At 42.6% G+C, this 21,390-nt stretch overlaps 1 protein-coding gene across 5 annotated transcripts in view; it reads right to left on the bottom strand.

Moving 5' to 3' along the window:
* Positions 1-21,390, bottom strand: part of SORT1 (sortilin 1) — a 63,887-nt gene that overhangs the window by 13,008 nt on the left and 29,489 nt on the right. For 3 of the 5 annotated variants that reach the window (XM_023641482.2, XM_070268574.1, XM_070268575.1), the window contains exons 4-14: positions 18,168-18,270; positions 17,476-17,640; positions 14,432-14,505; positions 11,813-11,862; positions 10,495-10,622; positions 7,603-7,747; positions 6,590-6,745; positions 4,871-4,977; positions 2,124-2,226; positions 1,338-1,506; positions 589-779 (exon numbers count right to left, since the gene is read on the bottom strand). In XM_023641482.2, the coding sequence (XP_023497250.2) occupies positions 589-779; positions 1,338-1,506; positions 2,124-2,226; positions 4,871-4,977; positions 6,590-6,745; positions 7,603-7,747; positions 10,495-10,622; positions 11,813-11,862; positions 14,432-14,505; positions 17,476-17,640; positions 18,168-18,270 (1,391 nt within the window). Of the gene's footprint in view, positions 1-588; positions 780-1,337; positions 1,507-2,123; positions 2,227-4,870; positions 4,978-6,589; positions 6,746-7,602; positions 7,748-10,494; positions 10,626-11,812; positions 11,863-14,431; positions 14,506-17,475; positions 17,641-18,167; positions 18,271-21,390 lie in introns of all 5 variants that reach the window. The other 2 variants (XM_023641481.2, XM_014740108.3) reach the window with 1 other exon arrangement.

Raw genomic sequence — 21,390 nt, 5'->3', positions numbered from 1 at the left:
GTTCTGCTGTAATCAAGGGTGAAAAACCCTGAAATGTTATGAAATAATTTTAGACTACCACAGGCATGCATTATCCTCACAATCAGAAAAAGTCTCATAGGATGTAACTTAGCTCTAACAGTGCAAAGCTATACTGTCCTACGTGACAGCCTTCGCCACCTGTGACGGTCTGAACTGAGATTTACCATACGGGTAAGCGTAAAATAGACGCTGGATTCTGAAGACTTAGAAGAAAAAAAAAAAAAAAAATTTCATTAATGATTTTTTAATATTGCTTACATGCTGTAATGATAATTTTTGTATATATGGAGATAATTATTAAAATTAAGTTCACCTCTTTCATAATGTAGCTGATAGAAGAATTTAAATTACATATGTGGCCCTCATTTTCTTTCTCTTGGACAGAGATAGTCCAAAGAGGGAAGCTGTTTTTCTGAAAGCATCCCATTGCCTGATTACCCACATGGAACATCCTTCAATCCTTCAAATGTATTTTCTTACTCCAGTGAAACGAAATTAAACTGAATTGGTTATTTAGGAAAATAGGCTTACAAGTTTCTGGTAGAAAAGGTCAAAGGAGACACTCACAGCTCCTTTCAAGGATATCTTTAAAATCAATGGTGTAGGAGACCCACTGGCGAGTCAGGAAAGATTCCGTGAAACCCCAAATGCTGATGTTCATGGACCTGGCGCCAGGCTCTGAAGCTAGGCCAGTAAAGTAGATGGGCTCCCTGGTGAACATGTAGGTTTGCCAGCACTGACCTTCATCTGTGGAAAACCTGAAACCAAATTAGACAAAGATCATGACAGAGGATCAACATTTACAGGAATATCAGGAAACCACTCTGGCTGTTTGATCCCAAACCAGAGAAAGACCCTCATATATTTAGGTGATGGCTTACTAACATTAATTTTTAATGTTAACAGGGTAGGGAAAGGGGATTCATTCAGAGAGTAAGGAAGAAAATCCCTTTATAAAAATTCTTTCAAAGGAAAGATAGGCTAGTGACCTACCATCTAAATAAAAGAACAGAAATTATTTTATAAGAACTTGTATGTCATTTCCCATCCAGGGTGCTTACATGCTTCCATAACATTCTTGTGGAAAGAAAGAATATTTTTAAAAAGTGACAAAAAGTGTTAGGTAGAGGGAGTCAGAGGAAAAAGCAAAGCCATTTATCTGAATTTCTCTAACTGCAATCCCTTCAAGAACCTTCCCCAAAGTTCTGCAGAATGCACAAACATGAATCAGGTTCAGTAACTTCCCCCAACAAACCGAAGAACAACCCCCAGCTGCCCTCTCTGCAGACACTGGGTGGAGCTGAGCTCATGCATACTTAATCACATTGATAGGATGGCTGCTGTGCTCAATGGCCACGATGATGCCTCCGGAATCCAGGATGGTGTAATAGTGGGGTCCTTCCAGCATCCTCGCCCAGGAGTAACCCCCATCATCTGAGATGTACACATCTGGGATCATCACTGAGATGGCATCCCCCACGCTCCCTGCAACACAATCCACCACCTCGTCAGTACAAATCAGCACAAATGAAACGGAGAGGATTTACTGCCAGGAGAATAGTTTTGAATGAACTTGTTCTGATTATTTCCCATCATGCTTTTATTTTTTTAAAAGATTGGCACCTGAGCTAACATCTGTTGCCAATCTTCTTCTTCTTCTTTTTTCCTTCTTCTTCTTCCCCAAAGCCCCCCGGTACACAGCTGTGTATTTTTAGTTGTGGGTTCTTCTGGTTGTGCTATGTGGGATGCCGCGTCAGCATGGCCTGATGAGCAGCCATGTCCGTGCCCAGGATCTGAACCGGCAAAACCCTGGGCCGCCGAAGCAGAGCGCATGAACTTAACCACTCGGCCGCGGGCACAGACCCCCATCATGCTTCTTGAAAAAGGAAAAAAAACGCCACTGAAAATTTGGGAAAGGGAGAAGGCATGTTGCTCTCTCTGATGGGAGTCTATGAAAAACTCACAGTACCATTATCATGCAAGAAATTCTACACAGGATGGTAAAAGCCACATACGGTGGTTTTCTTATAGGTTCAAGGATATAAGTGAGTTTTCATGTGCTAAGCTACTTCTTCCTGTGGAGGGGAGTGGAGGGTGCTTACCGTGGGCGATGACTATGCCGATGGCATTAGGCTCTGAGAGGGGGGCCATTGGAACATTTAGTTTCTGGGAGATGCTGTAGGAAGCGTGAATATGAAGGCTGCACTGTGAAAAGAAACCAAAGCTTAGATTAAAACCAAAGGTGTAATATTTCACTCATCTCACAGAGCCTTCTAATAAAGCTTTGAACTTAACCCAGACCTTAGTGGGATAACCCTTTTTTTTAAATTATGGAAAATAAACACACCACAAAATTTACCAACTTAATCATTTTTAAGTGTACAGTTCTGTAGTGTTAATTACATTCACACTGTTGTGTAACCATCACCACCGTCCATCTCCAGAACTTTTTCATCATGCAAAACGGAAACTCTATACCCATTAAACAATAGCTCCCCATTCCACCCTCCCCCTAGACTCTGGCAACCACCACTCTACTTTCTGTCTCTGAGTTAGACTACTCTGGGTAACTCATATAAGTGGAACCACACAGTATTTGTCCTTTTGTGTCTTGCTTACTTCACTTCACATGATGTCCTTAAGGTTCCTCCACGTTGTAGCATGCATCAGAATTTCCTCCCTTTTTAAGGCTGAATATTATTCCATTGTATGTATATACCATGCTTTGCCTATGCATTCATCTGTCGATGGACACTTAGCTTGCTTCCACCTTTTGGCTACTGTGAATGCTCCTGCTATGAACGTGGTGTGCAACTATCTCTTTGAGACCTCGCTTTCAATTCTTTTGCCTATATACACAGAAGTGGAATTGCTGGATCACACGGTAGTTCTATGTTTAATTTTTTTTGAGGAACCACCATCTGTTTTCCACAGAGGCTACACCATTTTTCATTCCCACCAACAGTGCAAAAGGGTTCCAATTTCTCCACAGCCTCACCAACACTTCTTATTTCGGGTTTTCTTTTTTTATAGTAGCCCTCCTAACGGGTGTCAGGTGATCTCTTGCTGTGGTTTTGATCTGCATTTCTCTAATTAGTGATGTCAAGCATCTTTTTATATGCTTATCGGCCATCTGTATATTTTCTTTAGAGAGATGTCTTCAAGTCCTTTGCCCATTTTTAATTTGGGTTATTTGTTTTTTTGTTGTTGAGTTATAGGCTCAGTGGGATAGTCTTGATTCTAAAATGCATTAGTATATTTGGAAGCAAATTATGCAATTACTTTCTCATATGTAATCTGTCAGTTTATTTTATTCCTGTACTACATCAAAGCCTCTGATCAATATTTAAAGAATGATCCCACACAAATAAACTTGATGAATGCCTGACATATTTCAGATACTATAAAAGAGGTGGTGGTGATTCAAAATAAGATTCAGTCTTGTCTTTAAGAAATATTTCCCAGAAACTAGTTAAGGTATAAATCAGACTGAAAGTTAGTTCTTTAAAAGAGGTTGAAATGTTAATTTTATGTCATGTATATTTTACTACAATAAAGAAAGAGGTTCAAGCAAACTATTAGTGAAACAAAGAGGAAAGATTAGCTCTAACTGAAGACGGCACTGAGGATGGCTAGGATTTCCACTGATCCTAATGAATGAGGCGTGGGGAGACAGGCTCCACTTCCCCAGGAACACCCCAGGAAGACCACGTGCAGGCCACAGGGGCAGAGCACTCAGGGAGCAGCGAGGGTTACGACAAGCAGTGTGTCCATGATAGAATGGGGAACAACAATGTAAAGGCAGAAGAGAGCCCGAAAGGGGAGGAGAGGCCCTTCATTCACCAGGTCAGAGGCACAGGCCAGTCACAGGCAAAGGGGGAGCAGGAAGAGTGTTGAGGAGGGACAGACAGGGGAGTGCGAAAGTGAGCACAAAGTCAGTAAGGAGGCCACCGTACCTGCCCAGGCTTGAGGTGAGGAGGGCAGGGACAGGGCAAGGCCAGGGCAGAGGGCTGGGGGAGGGGGCAGGAGGGAGAGAGACTCAACAGCACTTATGAGCCGAGAGGAGGGAGACAGCACATTGGGGGTGGCGTCTGAGGTTCTTAGAACAAAAAGCCCAGCCTAGAACAGCAGAGTGCAGATCCTGAGGAGAGCAAGGGAACTACCAGCACTATCAGTTTTTGAAGAAAACTCCCAGTGTTCCCCTAAGCCCCTCTCAAATTCTATAAGTGTCAGACACAAAGCTTGTTTTGCTTTTCTTTTTTTCTTGCCTGTCAACACCTGTCACTCCTGGAAGCTGGGGTCTCCTGGAGCAGCACCTGTGTTTCCAGCTCTCAGTCTCTCTTCAGAGGGGTTGGCTCACGCTTGCATGGGCACCGCCGGGTCACCACCCACACCCACCGGCCGTGTGGAGCACAGGCAGGGGGGAAGAGAAGGCCGAGTTCCCCTCCTCTTGATTCTAGCCAGCACAGCTCTGCATGGCTCAAGAACAGCTGGACGATGGCTTTTTGCAGAATTCCTAAAGTCTCAAAGCTGCCAGGCTGACTCCCAACTCACCACCGGCCCCTCTATCCATTCTGCTTTCATTCAGCAGTTTGATAAAACACACATTGTTAGCCTTCAGTTTTGTTTTTCTTTAAAAGACAAATAATTCACAGTATTTTGGTCTTTTTTAGCAGTTTCTATTTCCTACATTCTAAGTTAATTTCATTACTCTCGTTTCCAAACTTTCCACCTTTAGCTGTGGACCCTAATCAAGTACAAAAGTTCTTTATTCAAAGGCCTGGCACTGACAAGAGAACAGAATGGCTGCTTCGCTCCAAATACATATGACAACTGGCGTAAAACCAACCTCCTTCTTGTTTTTGGCTGTAGCATCACATTCACTGTTTTCAGGCTTCCTCAGGTGCTTCCACCTTCCTCCTTGGTCAAAAGTGATCATAGTCTGGACAGAATTATCTGAATGGGACAAGAGTGATATTCAGCCTGATACATTGGAAGCACCCTATTAAATTCAGTTTATCATTGCATAACCCTCTCCTAACTGAGCCTACTTAACACCATTAGAACCCTGGAGTCCCACAAGCTTCTAACATCCAACAAAACGGCTTCGTGGGGTGAGTAACTGAGCAGCACTCCAAATATGATATTGGAGGAAGGCCTCCCACCTGAACAGGACCCAACTGATTCCAGAAATCATCTGACACTTTTGGAAAAACACACCTTTTATCTCCTTGCCAACACAGACAGGCTGACGTCCATTCTCTTCCCCTGCTTCCTGGCCTTGGAAGCAAAGTCTACCCTGGGAAGGCCTCCTAATCCTCACTGAGAGAAGGCCATGGTACCGGGCTTGTTTCAGGGAATCTCAAGATTTGAATGTCTCTGCATTAGTCAATTAATAACTCCTAATTTTTGTCCTTCCACTACTCCAGATCCTATCCCTCTTATATATTTTCTTTTTTTTCTCATGTCTCTTCCCCATTCTCTGTTTTCAACGATACAAACTGTCGCAGGTTTAAATTCAGAAATAACACACTTTGAATTTTCCAAGGAAAATCTAGAAAGCAAATGATGGAAAATTCGTTTATTTAATAAATATTTACTGCATGCCCACTATGTGAAAACTGTTGTAAGCTTCTGGAAATATATGAGTGAACAAAACAGAAAAAAACTTTGTGAAGTACACATTCTACCAGGGTGAGACAGACAAACGCCAGACATTGTAAATAGGTAAATTATACAGTAGGTTAGAAAATAAGTGCTGTGGAAAAAACTTGCATGGTTACAGGGAAACTGAGTGTGTGTGTGTGAGCTGGGGAGGGCAGACTGAAATTTAAAATATGGCAGTCAGGGCAGGACTTATTCAGAAAGCAACATACGAGCAAAGATGGAAAGGAGGAAGGTGTCAGCCTGGCAGATATCTGGGGAAACAGAGAGAACAGTCAGTGCAAATCTCCAAACCATGAGTGTGTGCACCTGGCGCGTTTATGGGCTGGCAGAGGGCTGAGTGACGAGAGCGGAGGAGAGAAGCGTTGGAGGCGAGGTTAGGGAGGAAAGAGGGGGCCAAGAGCACTTAGGACCTCGTAGACTGCAAGGTCTCTACAAAATAAAAACACACGTTCCCCAGCTCCTACCAAAAAATAAATACATAAACAAAACCTTAAGAGTCTTTGTACTTCAGAGTGACGCGTTTATCTGTGTAACTGGGCCTTAGCAAAGGTGAGCTCTGCAGAACCACTGAGAGGAACACAAGAGGAACCCTCTCCACAAGGAGGAAAGAGGAAGGGGTTCAAACCCAGCTCCTTCCTGTAGGCCTGAACCTCCCAATAGAGAAGACTTCTTCTATAAACTAAACAACACAGCACCCAAAAAATCTTTCTTTCTACCTGCTGTTGCTTTGTTCTTTCTTAGTTTTATTTGCCGTAACTTATTTAAAATAGAGAGCCAGAATTCACATGGGTTGGCCTGTTGGCCAGGCAAGCAGCATTACTGAGTGGGCAGGACCATCAGTCTCCCCAAAGGCCTCAACTCCCAGTATGTTCAGCTGAAGAACAGCTGTGCCAAGACTCACCTTCAGAGAGCACACTTGTTATATAGACCCCGCGGAGGGAGGTCACATTGGTAAAGTCCGTCTCACCACCCGTGGTGGTGTAGAGATGTCGGTCCAAGGACTTGGAATATACAATGCCTCGATCGTCTGAGGTAAAGATTGTGCCAAATCCGGTATCTGAAATAGGCAAACAAACAAAAACACTAAGTTTTGGGGGGGAACAGAGAGAAAACAACAGTCTAACCATGCACATGACTGACTGATGGCACACATTAGCCAACTGTCTCTCTTCGTGATGTAGACGCAGACCTGAGGTTTGATACTCAAGCTCTTCGTGTCCATCTTTAATTCTAATACCCAGCTTAGTGTTTGGAATATGGCAGATGCTGAGTTTGTTAAATGAATTAATCTGAAGCTACAGAAAAGCTCTTCCCTGACACATTTTGGTGGCAGAGACACTGTATTTAGATTCATATCATACGCATCTCTAAACCTTTATACTCCAGAACAATGCTTCTCAAACTATCTGTGGTGAAAAATCAATGTTTATATTTCCATTATGTCACAAACCAATGCTTTTGTAAAATATAATAAAAATTAATCACTAGAAAAATAAAATACAAAAGACAAAATATAATCTTCAACTTTTCAATTAGATTTAATACAGATAAAATTACTTTGCCAAATGTCTACAAGAGTTTCTAAACATCTGCTCTTGCTTTCTGTATTCATTTGGTAACAAATAGCTTGCAAATCAGTACCAGTCTTCAGACCATTTTTTGAGCAGCATTGCTCTAGAACACTTGAACATACACATAAACCATATTAGAATGTCAAAACAAGTGCCTTTTAAACAGAGGCTCCATATTATTGCTAAGACAGAGTACGCAGTGGGACACTAATAAATTCCTAGGATAAGAGGAAAAATTGACATTTAAGAAGCAAAGCTACTCAAAGTAGGGCTTGAAGCTTGCATCTCCATGCTTAAATCTCTATGCTTAAATCTCAAGGGTGGGCCACTAAAAAGCTCTTACCTCCAGGCTCATCTACATGCATGAACACCATGTCATCATTGGCTGCTAGAATAGAATAGAATTGTTCCTGCCCCACAGAGGGGAGCTGGGCCATGCTCCATGTGTCCCCTTGATCTGTTGACACATGAATCCTTCTTGTTGTATCCTGGAACAAATGCCAATATTTACCTTTTTAATTTTCTGTCAAGATGCCATGTGCAGGGACATGAATAGGAACATTATTATTAATAATTATAAGTATCATTATCCCTTTCCTCACTGGGTACAACTGTGCTAAATGAAAAGTCCCAATACCAATTACCAAAGCAATTTCTAACCTCTAGCAAAGTTCCAGGCAATGGAACAATCCCTTCTATTTTAAGGAAGGCTATCTTGACTTCCTCTTTGGTTTCTTCATTCTGGTATGGCCCTATAAGATATCATCCTCCCAACCTCTGGCATTTCAATTTCCTTCAAGAGAGCTAAGGGTTTGATGGGACCATCATTAGTTTGGCTTTATAACCATTTGCATATGCTTGCTCAGATAATTCTTAAAATGATGACTGCTGCATAAAAGTTTGGTCCCTTTGAGATAGTCCTGGGATAATCCAAAGAATCAGATAATTAAGGGTCTAGAAAATGGAGATGATATCTGGCTTGAGAGATTACAGGGGAAGTCAGGATGGGACCCGCCTCCTCTTTAAGGAAGTCTCTCAGAACAGCCATAAGGAAGGGAACCTGCAGAGGCTGGGAAGAGGCCAAGGAGAGTCAGAAATTAATATAAGGAAGGCGATCAGGGAGTATTTAGCTGTTAAAAGGAGTCTTTTAAGCAGGCAATTAACACCTACTCTCTGATAAATAGTTTAAAACAGCTACTAGACACATTTAGCCAGGGCATAAGAATTAGTCTCAGAGCCTCCTTACATTAAATACTCTTTAAAGTTCAGTGACAAGTACATTTAACTTATTTTTCTAACTCATATCTAGATGTTTCCTTCCAATCTTACTCTGTTATAGGCAGAAACTGGAGTTCAAAAGTACACACTAGAATTTAAATTTTGTAGATGGTAGCAGCATAGTGTAGGAGGCGACAAAACAGAGGCTACCTCTGGATCAGACAGCCTGACTCCCGCCAGGGTTCCACCCGTGCATGACCCTTGGCAAGTTACTCAATTTCCTCAAATAAAAACTGAGATAACAGTATTAGCTCATAGGGTTGTTGGGAGGATTATTACAAAATTGCTGAGGGAGTTATCTATAGTTACTGTGTCTACTTCCCCATCTCCAATTCTCTCTGAACTCACTCTAATCAATCTTTAGCCGCAGTACTCCAAAGAAACTGCTTTTGTCAAGGTCACTAACTCCTTGGATAATTCTCAGAACTCAGCCAACTCAACTGAGATCAACTGAGTTTAAAATAGCTGATTACTTCCTCCTTCTTGCAACAGTTTTTTCACTTGGCTTTCGTGACAACACACTGTCCTACTCCCCCTACCTTACTGGTCTCTCCTTCTCAGTCTTCTTTGCTGGGTTCTCCACCTCTTCCAAACCTTTAGGCATTGGGGTGCTTCAGAGCGTCCTCAGTCCTCCCACCTCTTCTCTACCTACTCATTCTTCCAGAAGATATCATCTAGTCACATGGCTTTAAAGACCAAGTAATTTTGGGAGATTCATACACCCAAATGCTTACTTGACATTTCCACTTAGATATCTGTCTAATAGGCACCTCATACCCAAAACTGAATTCTTGATTTTCCTTCCACGAACCTGCTTCTCCTGGTGCCTTTGCCATCTTAGTAAACGGCACCTCCATTCGCCCAGTTGCTCAGGCCAAAGACTCTAAAGCTATCCTTGGTTCCTCTCATTCTCTCACAACCCACATCTAATCCATCAGCCATTCCTGTTGGCAATATGTTCAAAAATCTACCCACAATCTTACCACTTCTCCCCTCATCCACTGCTAACAGCCTCGTCCAACCCACCATCTCTCTCACTACTCCAACAGCCTCCCAGCTGCTCTTGCTGCTTCCACTCCTACCCCGTCAGGCTATTCTGCACACAACTATTCTGTCAAAAGAGAAGCCAAATTATGTCATTCCCCTGTCACAACCCTTTCACAGCTTCCCAACACACCAAGAACAAAAGCCAAAGACTTAATCATGAGCTACAAAGGCGCTGTGTGACCTGGCCACTTGCTCCCTGTCTTCAGTGCTTCTCTGTGCTCCAGCCATGCTGCCCTTCTCACTTTTTTTCAATATTTCAAGCACGCTCCAGTCTGAGGGTCTCTGCACTTACCACTTCCTCAGCCGAGATGTCCAGACAGCTATGCTCTCCCTTAAGTCAGGTCCCAGAGAGCCTAGCCAAACCACCACATCTAAAACAGCTCTGCTCCAATTCCCGTCACTTTCCATTTCCTTACTCTGCTTTATATTTCTTCATAGCTTTAATCGCTACCTAATGTTACATCATATGTCTTAGTTTAGGATCTATCTCCCTACTTCAATATAAGCTCTGAGAGCAGGACATTCATCTGTTTTGTTCACTGCTATATTCCTGGGACCAAGAATAGTTGTACCTAGTATAACTAGGTACTCAATTAACGTTATCTATCACTATTATTACTATTACTGGATAATGAGCAAGTGGATTGTTTTCTTCAGCTATCCACATCTGAGTAAAGCCCAAACACTGGGTCTACATATCCCAAAACAGATACCAGAATTCATGTGGTGACAACAGGCCAAAGGGCAGAGGAGTCAACCAACCTCTATAAAAGAGGCATCCTCAAATCTTACAGTGACACTAAATCTCGCAAAAAGGCAGGAAACTCTGCCAGTACAAGTAGTAAAAGGGATCTATTTGAGGCATATTTACAGAAATATCACAACCCAAAGAAAAGAGGTAAACACTCACCTTATCAGCCATCACAGAGGCAAAAAGGAAACGTCCCCCAAGACCAAACGAGTAGATTTTCACACCAATGGTTTTGAAGCTTTTCCCAAAGTCTGAAGTTCTCCATAATTCCAGGGCCCCAAGGTCAGCTTCTTAAACAAGACAAAACATTAATTAAAATTTCCCTGACCAGAGAGCCTCTAGTTCAGAACAACTGTTTTAGAATTGTTCTTAATTTTATAGCTAAATTAGGATTTTTAATCCTATGCACATCAATCAAGTGACAGTATAAATGTGATATGGCATTAGACATAGGAAATTCACATCTAGGTTTTATTTTATCCATGTGAGGTTTTACACTGGACAGAAAGAGTTTACATATGTGAAACATAAACAAGTACCTGGACAAAGAAAACAGTTCAGTGTTTACCAGGGGAGTGGGGTGGCGGGGCACAGGGAGTGAAGGGGAGCACTTATTGGTGACAGTCAAGAAATAATGTACAACTGAAATCTCACATTGATTTTAACTATTATGAACTCAATAAAAAAAAGCAAAATGTAAGGTATACTACAACAAAATGTACTAACAATCTCAAGAATTATTACTGAATGACTTAACTCACAAGTCCATTTTTAGTAAAACAACTTCATATTTCAAAAAAAAAAAGAAAGAAAGATAGAATTTACTTAATTCCAATACAGCGTTGCATAAAAATATCAAAGCCACAAGCATCCTGCTTTACTTTCTTTAGGACATCGTTGAAATTATCTTATTCTATTTTAAGCTGTCTTGTTTGAGTTTTGGTTTTCTTGTTGATCACCCAACATCCCTACTTGAACTGAAGACACTTGGGTGTCTTGTTCTCTCCACCCTCAGAACAGGGTTTTGCATACTATAGCCGGTGCTCAAGTGAATGAACGAATAAATGAAATGCATTTGCTGAATGAATAAACGAAAGATTTTGCTCTCTGCTTCGAGACTGTCACTGACTGGGAAGTCAATGGCTTCCACCAACACAAACACAGTCCACGCACTTTTGCAGAAATCACTATTCATTTCAATTTGTTACTGCTTGTAGCCTAATATTTATTTTATGTAAATACATTGCTAAAATTAAGTATACTGTCTCCATGTACAGCCAGCATTTTTATTTGTTCTAGGCACAGTATAATAATTTGGTTGTACTTTCAAGATATGAAAAATCATTAACCACTATCTTTAGCTACTGACATTACTGGAGAATGGAAGGATGTTTGATGTTTCTACCTCCTAGAAGCCAGAATATTCTACTATGAGTGGACAGCAGGACACTCTTTTCTGGGACTAAGACATACTTACTGCAGGAGCCGTTCACATGGGTGGTAAAGAAGATGGTGTTCTCTGATCCCCTACAATGAGGCAAAGACAGGGAGAAGATGTGGTTCAAGACTGCTAATGGATTGTGCCAAGCGTAGTGACGAAGCCCCCAGCAAGTCTGACAAGCCTCCACAGGCACTGGCTGAAACAGCCTTCTCGGATGCTATGCCTCTGCCTCTCTCACAGCCTCGCCAGGCAAGGCAGCCCCCGGCCTGGCCCCAGGCATTTTCCACAGTCCACGACTGCTTTATGCGAATGCTTCTGGCCGGTCAAACTGATCTCCTTACACTCTCCAAATCTGCCTCTTGCTTTTGCTCATACTGTTTCCTTCTTAAAATGCTTTTCCCTTATGTAAGCAAATCTTACCCTCCCAATCTTCAGGCTCCAGCTTAAAATCTGGCTCTTCCCTGAAGCTTCCCTGTCACCCCAACTGGAAAGCTTCTCTGCTGCAAACTTGTAGAGCAGTGGTTCTCAACTAGGGGTGATTCTGCTCCCCAAGGGACATGTGTTACTAGCATCTAGTGGATGGAGGCCAGGGATGCTGCTAAACACACTACAATGCACAGGGCAGCTCCACAACAAAGAATTATCTGATCCAAATGTCCTTGGTGCCGACCGAGGTTGAGAAAGCCTGTTCTGGAGCAGTGTGCCACCCGGCCTCAGCCAGCTGGCACTCCCCCATCTCCTGTTTAGTTATTCTGACTGCACAATGTATGCCTTATCCCTCCTACTACACGACTGGCTCCTTCAGGGCAGGTACTAAGTTTCACATTTCCCCTCAGAACCTAGTTCAGGGCTGTGCAGAAGCTAAATAATTTAGTTCTTTCATTTGAATAGACAACTAGGTCAGAGGTTGAATTATTTAACTTGTAACTTGGAAAGGGAGTTTGCAGGGAACTAGATTCAGACCTGAGAGCACTTAGACACTAGCACCAGCAAAGGTGCTGCGTCTGAACAGGTTCTTTCAGAACTTTACGTTGTAAATTCCTAGAAATCAAAGATCTAAAAGGTGAGTAAACAGTTATCAGTCACACATTTATCTTATATTTAGACACTAAACAAAGAAATGAGTTACAAAAGGTAAAACAACTTGTATAGGACACAAGATAAAATACTATTTTAAAATAATTTTTTAGCTTTAAAGATGGGTTTTTTGTTTGTTTCTTTTTACTCTAGTGAAGGAAAATTGACAAAATTGTACGGTATTTGAAATGTACATCGTGGTGACCTGATACATGTGCGTAAAGATGAATTTTAATAATCAAAATTACTGCAGTCTTATTTGAACACAGCTTACATAGTTTAGGTCCATCAGGAGTGAAATAACTTGTTAACTTACTTTAAAAATTCCTTCCTTCCTGAAGGGACCATATAAGGTACAAACACAATTCACTAAAATACATAAAATGACAGCAGATGTGGCATGTGTACACAGTGGTGCTGTGAAAACCTCATTTAACCAGCATTGTCTGGAAAAGCCCCACTTTATTTAAGCAACATTTCTTTATATTTTAGCTAATCTTGGTTGACATGTTCGGCACTGTCTACATTACACGTTTCCCTGACTCCCTAAGTAGAGGACTTTGAATATTAATCTCTTCCTTGGGATTAGAGGTCATCATCGTGAACATGAACTGTGTGGACCCATAACCCGGCACGCCCCTCAGAAGTTGCTGAGGCATGTGTGCTCCCTCTATCTAGCGCCAGACCACTTCATCCTCCCAAGTTCTCTCACTTTTCACCTGTTCTTGTAGTTCTCCTGCCTGCACGCAGCCCTCGGGCAGCGGGCTCTCATGCTGGCATCTGCTTGTTGTTAGCACTCACATACCCCACCTCTGGCAGCAATCTACTACAAACTGGGAAACTAGATTAACAAACTGGCTGAAATTAGTCAACGAGAAAGAAGAAAGAGGCTCTAAACAAGGGTCTGAACCGAATCAGAATTCTGGAGGTATAAAGGCTCTTAATTCAATTCTTGCTTAACCATCCCACAAATTCCCCAGACAAATCTCCTTTCACAGAAGGAAAAAACTGAAGCAGAGAGAGGTTAAGCCACTGACGAGCAGCAAAGCCAGGTCAGAACCAAGATGACTTGACTCCTAAGTAAGAGCCGCCTCCACTACGTCATCTGTAAGCAGGTACCTGGCGGGGGTCCCACCGAGAGCAGTGAATGAGTTTGGCGCACAGACAGTGTGAGCTCTTTGGGCTTTCTTCCTGATTCCTCACTACATTCCACAACACTTAAATGGACGTCTATATGAAGGAGTGTAAATCTGGGCAAAGGGAAGTACGTAAGTCCCCAGATCAAAGCTGTATTTCATGCTGTTCCAATTATTCTGACCATTTATGGAGAATAGACCTTTTGCAGACAGCAGCTACTCAGTCATGTGCCTTGTTTTATACTTTACATTCTAACATTCAGTGAGACTAAGTCTTCTTTCCCAGGTCAAGGTCTGTGTCATACCCCTCTCTCGTATCCTTTATGGTACCCTGAAGAGTACTTGGCCCAGAGCAAGTGCTCAATATTTATTCATGTGACTTCTGGCAGCACTGTCAGGAAAGGTGGAGGGCTCTGCACAGATGGAGTCTTCTGTTACTCACCATTTGGCCAAACACACTGCTTTGTGGATTTCTTCCCATTTTCCCCCAAAATTCTTGGACACCCACAGGCCATTCTGAAAGATTATAAATGACTTATCAGAATTCCAGCTTTATCCTGTGCAGCTGCTTGTATGACCTTTAATAATTCATATCTAACCATTCAGAACAGTAAAAACACACACTCAAGTTCCATTCAAGCTGCCTGAGCTCTACAGACACACACACAGTTATGGGGGCCCCTTTGGGGTCTTGGAAGTTCAGAATAACAAATGCTTATAAAGTGCCTACTATGTGCCAGGCACTGTACCAAACGTTGCACTAGGGATAAGAGGACAAATGAGACACACTCTGCTTAAGCTCACAGTGTAACAAGTGGTACAGAAAAGAAGAAAGTTTGATACCATGTGGTGAGTGTTATGGAAACAGGGTCTCTAGGGTAAGAGTAGGGAGGGGAGGGACACTGCATCAGAGATGGCTTGTGAGGAAGACAGCTGAACTGAGTCTTAAATGATGAGCAGTGTAACCAAAAGAAGGCAAATGGGGGGGCTGAGATGTTATTGCACAAAGATAGACTAAGGCAGAGAGGTGACAGATCACTGCAGTGGGTGCAGGGAGCTAAAAGCCTTTAGAGGTCGATGGAGCATTCAAAGGTGAAGAGAGGGGTAGCAAATGGTAAGGAGAAAGGTGAGGACCAGCTCATGAGAGCCCTCCTTCTACGCCGTGCTGAGGAATCTGGTCTTTATCTTATATGAGGTACTCCAAGAAGGAAGGTGCTCTAAGCAGGGAAATGATTGGTCAGTTCTACTTTTTCAGGTGGAATACTTGGATGACAATGGAAAGATGAATTTCAGAGGGCCCAAACTAGAAGCAGGAAGAGGAGTGACTAATCAACACATTAGTTCATTAAGACTGACTGAGGCCCTAAACCACGGCTGCGGGGAAGAGACTCAGGAGGAATTCAGACGCTGGACTCAGCAGGACTGGATGACTCATCCTGTAAGGCCGGATGGAGTGTGTGTGTGTGTGTGTGTCGAAGTTGATCATTCCAGGATTCTGGTTAAGGGATAAGATGCACTGTGGAATCCTCAGCTAGTATAAGGATTAAGAAAAGAAGAGCATGTCTGAGGAAGAGAAAGGAAGAAGTCAGTCTCAGAACGAGTTTGTGGGACATCTAGCTAGAGACATCCAGGGGGCAGCAAAAGAGGAATATGAAGCCCTAGGAGGAAGCCGGGGCCAGAGGGAAGGATCTGAGAATCTCACACATCATAAGCGGTAGTTAAAACGGTAAGAGTGGAGTGGAAGAGATTGCTCAGAGGGAAGTAAGCTGCAGGGATTTAAGGGTAGGTTGGAAGGAGTTTAAGAAAGAGACCAAGAAGGAATGGTTAGAAGGTAGGAAAGAATCACAGGGAATGTGACAGAAGCCAAGCAAGCAGAGTTTTTAAAAGAAGAGATTGGTCAATACTTTCAAAAACAGATGAGACTTAATAAGATAAAGACTGACAATGTCAGTTACATTGGCAACACAAGCCTTCTGGGCTCAGATTCAGTGGCAGCGTGACAGAGATGTCCTGGTACAGGGGAAATTAAATGGGGCTGATCCAGGCAGAATTCACCTTCAGTGCTCCCACTCTCACCCACCATCTCCTTTCTTTAACTTTTCCTCCTCTGGTAATGTTCACTTCCCAGCATTTCTAACTCGCCTAATTCCACTTAGAAAGACAGGAAAGAGTCTAATGTCACCACTTTGACACTAGTGCAAATTGGTCCATCTTCTCCACTTGGAGTATTTGGACTTCAAACTTACCCTTAATTGGAAGAAATTTCAAGCATAGAAGCACTTTGTGCCTAGCTCTTCCTGAGGATAGTCTGTTTAAGATACTTAGTAATGAAGATGAGGTGGTCAAAGAATCCATGGTTTTCTCCATTCCTGTGGGGTCTCTTTGCTCCCTTGAAGGGCCTTCAGCTCAAGCTGCTGGAGGTCAACTTCCAGGAATTATTGTTCTAAGATCTGAAGCTTACCCAGCAGGCTAGTCTCCTTCCTGTAGCCTCTTTTGGCTAAGCTGAACTCCGACCTCCTTGATCCCTCCTGCCTTATCTCTGCTCAAAGATCTGCCCACAGAAGGCCCAGGACCCAGACTTCTCTTCCAGTGCCCTTCATCCTCTCTTTGCCCAGCCTGACTTGTTCACATTTGATGATCCTGTTTCTGTCACCAGAACAGCTCTCAAATTATACTGTGCAGTGGGCTTAGCTGGGGAGCTTGTTAAAAATACCAGCCACCTCACAACCAAAAATCATTCCCTTATTATATCTGAATCGGGAATTGCATCTTAAATCAGCCTCCCAGGGGTTTCTATCTGATGTTGCTGGTCAGTAGACCACACTCTAACAAATAAGATGAGAGAGAGCCATATAAACACAAAGTATAATTATAATTATCACAGTCTAGCAACTCAGCCATTTTGGCCCTTAACATCCATGATAAAGGAGACTGGTTCTGCAGGAAAGGAAGGCCGAACATGCTCCTCAGGGAACTTTCAGATGTCAGTTGCAAGGCTTGGGAGGGACACTGGTTTCCGGGGAAAATATAGGAATGTGGTAGGGGGCGCCAGGATTGAAGACTCTGGCTATTCAATACATGAGTGTCAAAGACAGAAATCAAGATGCTTTATATACTGAGGAACTAAGAAAAAAGAAACAATTAGAAAGACGTGGTTTGGCCATAGGAAAGGAACAATCACAACATGAGGAGCCTGACAATCTGTGCTATCCCTTGCAGCACAAGGATGACTACAGTAAACTGTTTTCTAATCTATTATTAAAAAAACTGTATTAACAACTAGACATTATACTCTTCTGGAATAGATAGTCCATGAAAATTGTGCACTTTACCAAATAGGAAAAAAGTGCAAAAAATACATACTTTATGTTGTAAGAAGTCACTAGACAGCAGTCCAATACTAAAGCCTATAGGGTCCTTTTCAGACAGTATATTTTGAGACTATAACAATGCAAAAGGCAAGACAAGCTCCTCCACTAGACTTACGTCAGTGCTGAGGGCGAGAAGATGATCCGAGTTCTGAGGGCTGTACATCATCTGGGTGAGGGGGTGGAAAGGGAGATTGGTCTGAACAAAGTTCTTTGCAAAATCTGAGGATCTGAAGATTCTTCCTCCATGGCTTCCTCCAGACACCTCTGCTGTTAAAATCACCTGATTAGGAAGAGGAAAGCTCAGATTCAGGGTAAATACTATAAAAGCACAGGAATTTCTTGTACATTTTCACCAGACATTAGTTAAGAAAATTTTCGTTCCAAAAATAAAAGGAATTATGACAATAGATTAGTTGGTGTACTCCAATCTCAAGCATTAGTCTTATTGAAAAATACTATCCTGAATTGGGCTAGTGCATCATACCTATGAATTTGAGCCTGGTCAGTTTGAGATTAGCCAGTTTCCCAAAAGACTAAAATGTTGTCTTAAGGAGTATACATTGTAATGCTAAACAGCTGCCATGTAATTATGAAGCGTTTTGGTGCATCTTGGACAGGGATCAAAAAAGAACCTGAGTGCTGAATTCCATTCTTTTGCAATCAGTACTAAATTACGTTTAATTTTAAAACAAAGTAACAGTAAACTAAAGATATTGCTGTGTATCACTGGACCATTCTAATACTAATATCTGACAGCTCTGCATGTGGTATCAAGCTTAGCTCTCTAAATGCATGAATAAGTCTCACCTTTCCAGAGTTCTCAGGACCAATGGCCATGCCAAATTCAGTCCGAATGAAGGTGTTATTGATGAGATTTGTAATATCCTTAAAGTTCTTTCCATAGTCCTCACTGAGAGGAAGAAAAACAAGACAAATTTAGAATGCACTGGTCATGGACATTGCTGGGGTCCGACTGCTTCCCGTCCCCCTTTCCAGGGACTCTGTGGAGGCACTCACTCTGCCCGAACAGTCACCTGCCTATGGGGAGCTGCTTCCATCCCTCGCTCCAGCGGTGGGCCTGATTAGTCTCAAGGAAGTTCTACCCCCTCACCCGGCGATGGGGTCAGGAATCAGGGAGTGATGCAGGTTGAGCCAATAAGGCAAAAGGGGGAAATCTAGGGTCTTTTAGGAAATACGTTTCCTCACACTTAAGACAGCCACCTGACGAAATAGTCTGTCTTCCTTTAGACCAGTGGTCTCAACCAGGGCATGTTTGTCCCCCACTCCGCACCATCCCACCTCCTTGCCGCAAACACTTGGTAATGTCTGGAGACATTTTTGATCATCACAATTCAGAGCTGAGGTGCTACTGGCATCTAGTGGGTAGAGGCCATGGATGCTGCTAAACATCCTACAATGCACAGGACAGTTCACAACAACCAAGAATTATCTGGCCCCAAACGACAATAATGCCAAGGTTGAGAACCCCAATGTTGTAGTATGTGAACGCAAAGCAAAAAATTGCTATGGGGGGCCGGCCGGGTGGCGCAGCAATTAAGTGTGCATGTTCCGCTTTGGTGGCGTGGGGTTCTCCAGTTCGTATCCCGGGTGCGGACATGGCACCACGCGGCACGCCATGCTGTGGCAGGTGTCCCACATATAAAGTAGAGGAAGATGGGCACGGATGTTAGCTCAGGGCCAGTCTTCCTCAGCAAAAAAGAGGAGGATTGGCAGATGTTAGCTCAGCGTTAATCTTCCTCGAAAAAAAAATCGCTTTAGGCATTTTGACGCAATGAGAGTACAACTTGAAGATGAAGCCAATATAAGTGGAGAGCACTGCTGAGGTAATTCTGGAATTTCAGAGAGGCAGAGCCCACGACACTGGACTGAACCAACACTGAAGCCCGTCCTTCCTCTGTATTTAGTTATGAGCCATTAATTCCCTTATTATTTAAGCTAGCTTGACTTGGGATCTCTGCTAAATGTAGCCAAAGGCCTCCTAACTAATCTATTAATGCACCGTACCAGTGATAAAACTGTAAGTTCAGTAGCAAGAGTCCTGAAGTTCCCTCCCCCACCGCCCCTGCCTCCCCAGAGGTTGTCACCCGTAGGCACAAGTCTCCAACGCACGCAGCACACAAAACAAACCAGGAAAAACAAACTTAATCTCAGGTCTTGGGTTCTCAAAGCTTTTCCCGAAAGTTCATTCCAACACTATCTTTGAGACGTATTTGAATCCACGTTTAGATTTAGAAAAATAAAAGCAAAAAAATCAGTAGCTGTCTAACTCTGACAGGTTTAATACCATGTACAGTTCTCTTAAAACATGATACAGAATGCTAAATCTTAACATTCATTAAATTTGAATGTTCATCAGTGAAGACCACTGTGTATTGCAAATTAGTTGCCCAGTGATCAATGCAATGAGCAGTGGTCTTCGCTGGTAGAATATATGACTTAAAAGATGGTACAAATTTTGGCAGCAGCCTCAACAGATAAAGAATCACGGATCCATAGAACATGAGAGACGCAAGGGACTGCAGAGAACATCTTGTCCAATTCTCTCATTTCACAGATGAGAAGGTACAAGGGAGGCAATTTATCAAAAGTCAACCAGTTAATTAAGGGCAAAATTCAAACTATAATCCAGTTCTCTTAACTCTCAGCCCCAAATTAGAGACAATTTTTAATTATTTCTGAGGAGTTTTTCTCTTACAACCTGCAGTCTTCCTCCCTCTTGCCAGGGCTTGTGGCCTGGCAGCAGAGATGAGCTAAGAGGAAGCTGAGAGAGACTGGAGGGAAGCATCTTGGGGTGTCTGCACAGGTCCCCGACAGTATGCTAAAGCAAACTACACGTGGCTTTAGCTTTTCTCAATCACCTTACCATCTCTTAGCACACACACAGAGAAAATTCCTAGATAAATAAAACAGGGATTAGGCACTACCCAACAGATTCCTATACTACCCTCTTTTGGCTGTGGAGTACAAGAAGAGCTCTTATCTTCCCGACAGCAGACCAAGAGAGGTGCGTAAACAACTCCTAGCTCCACACTGCAACACATCACCAACCGCTCAGACAACCTTCCACAGGGGTTTGCAGCAGCTTGATTACCACCAGCTTACAAACCTCCCCTCCTTCATGATATCCCCCTGGAACCTCCACAGCCCTGTTGGCAAGCCTTCTTGCTTTTTAAGAACTAGGCACAACAAACACGTCCCTGCTCTTCAGAAAAAGAAAGAAACAGCAAAACAAAAAATCATCTGCTACAACACTCTGGTACTTTAGCCAGTTATACAACTGGAACACAAAGGACTAGTATCAACCTGCTGGGACTTAAGTAGGGGTCTGTCAAGGCCATGTTGGATCCAGGATATACTTTAACATAACACTTCATTTAAAAGTAACTTTATTTTCTATCAGCATATATATCAGCATACAACATATCCCATGGAGAGGAAATCAATGAAACACCTTGAAAAATGTCTACTTTTCAAATTCCATATGATAATTAACAGTTATGAATAGCAGTCACGCCAGTTAACAAAACCCTGTGAAACCATCTGCTTTAGATACAAGTCTTTTTTAATAACAATTCTACACATGAATCCTAATATCTGCTCTTTCTGGTTCCCAAAAGTAAATGATCACTTTTGCATGTACGTGTGGTGTAAACATGTATAAGAATACGCACGTGTTTATAACTCAAGAAAATAGTACTAGAATACAAATATTTTTGGAACAAAGCCTAATACCCCCAAAGAACTAGAAAAATCTAGACATTATTAAAATAAACGAAAAAAAAAAAGAAGTAGGGGCTGGCCCTGTGGCCAAGTGGTTGAGTTCACACGCTCTGCTTTGGCGGCCCAGGCTTTCGCCAGTTCAGATCCCGGGCATGGACATGGCACCGCTCATCAAGCCATGCTGAGGTGGTATCCCACACAGCACAACCAGAGGCACTCACAACTAGAATATACAACTACGTACTGGGGGACTTTTGGGAAAAGAAGGAAAAAAAAACACTGGCAACAG

The sequence above is a fragment of the Equus caballus genome, chromosome 5, assembly GCF_041296265.1.
Source record: "Equus caballus isolate H_3958 breed thoroughbred chromosome 5, TB-T2T, whole genome shotgun sequence".
NCBI lineage: Eukaryota > Metazoa > Chordata > Mammalia > Perissodactyla > Equidae > Equus > Equus caballus.
The sequence above is the reverse complement of the archived record's forward strand: the minus strand, read 5'-3'. Positions and strand labels throughout refer to the sequence as shown.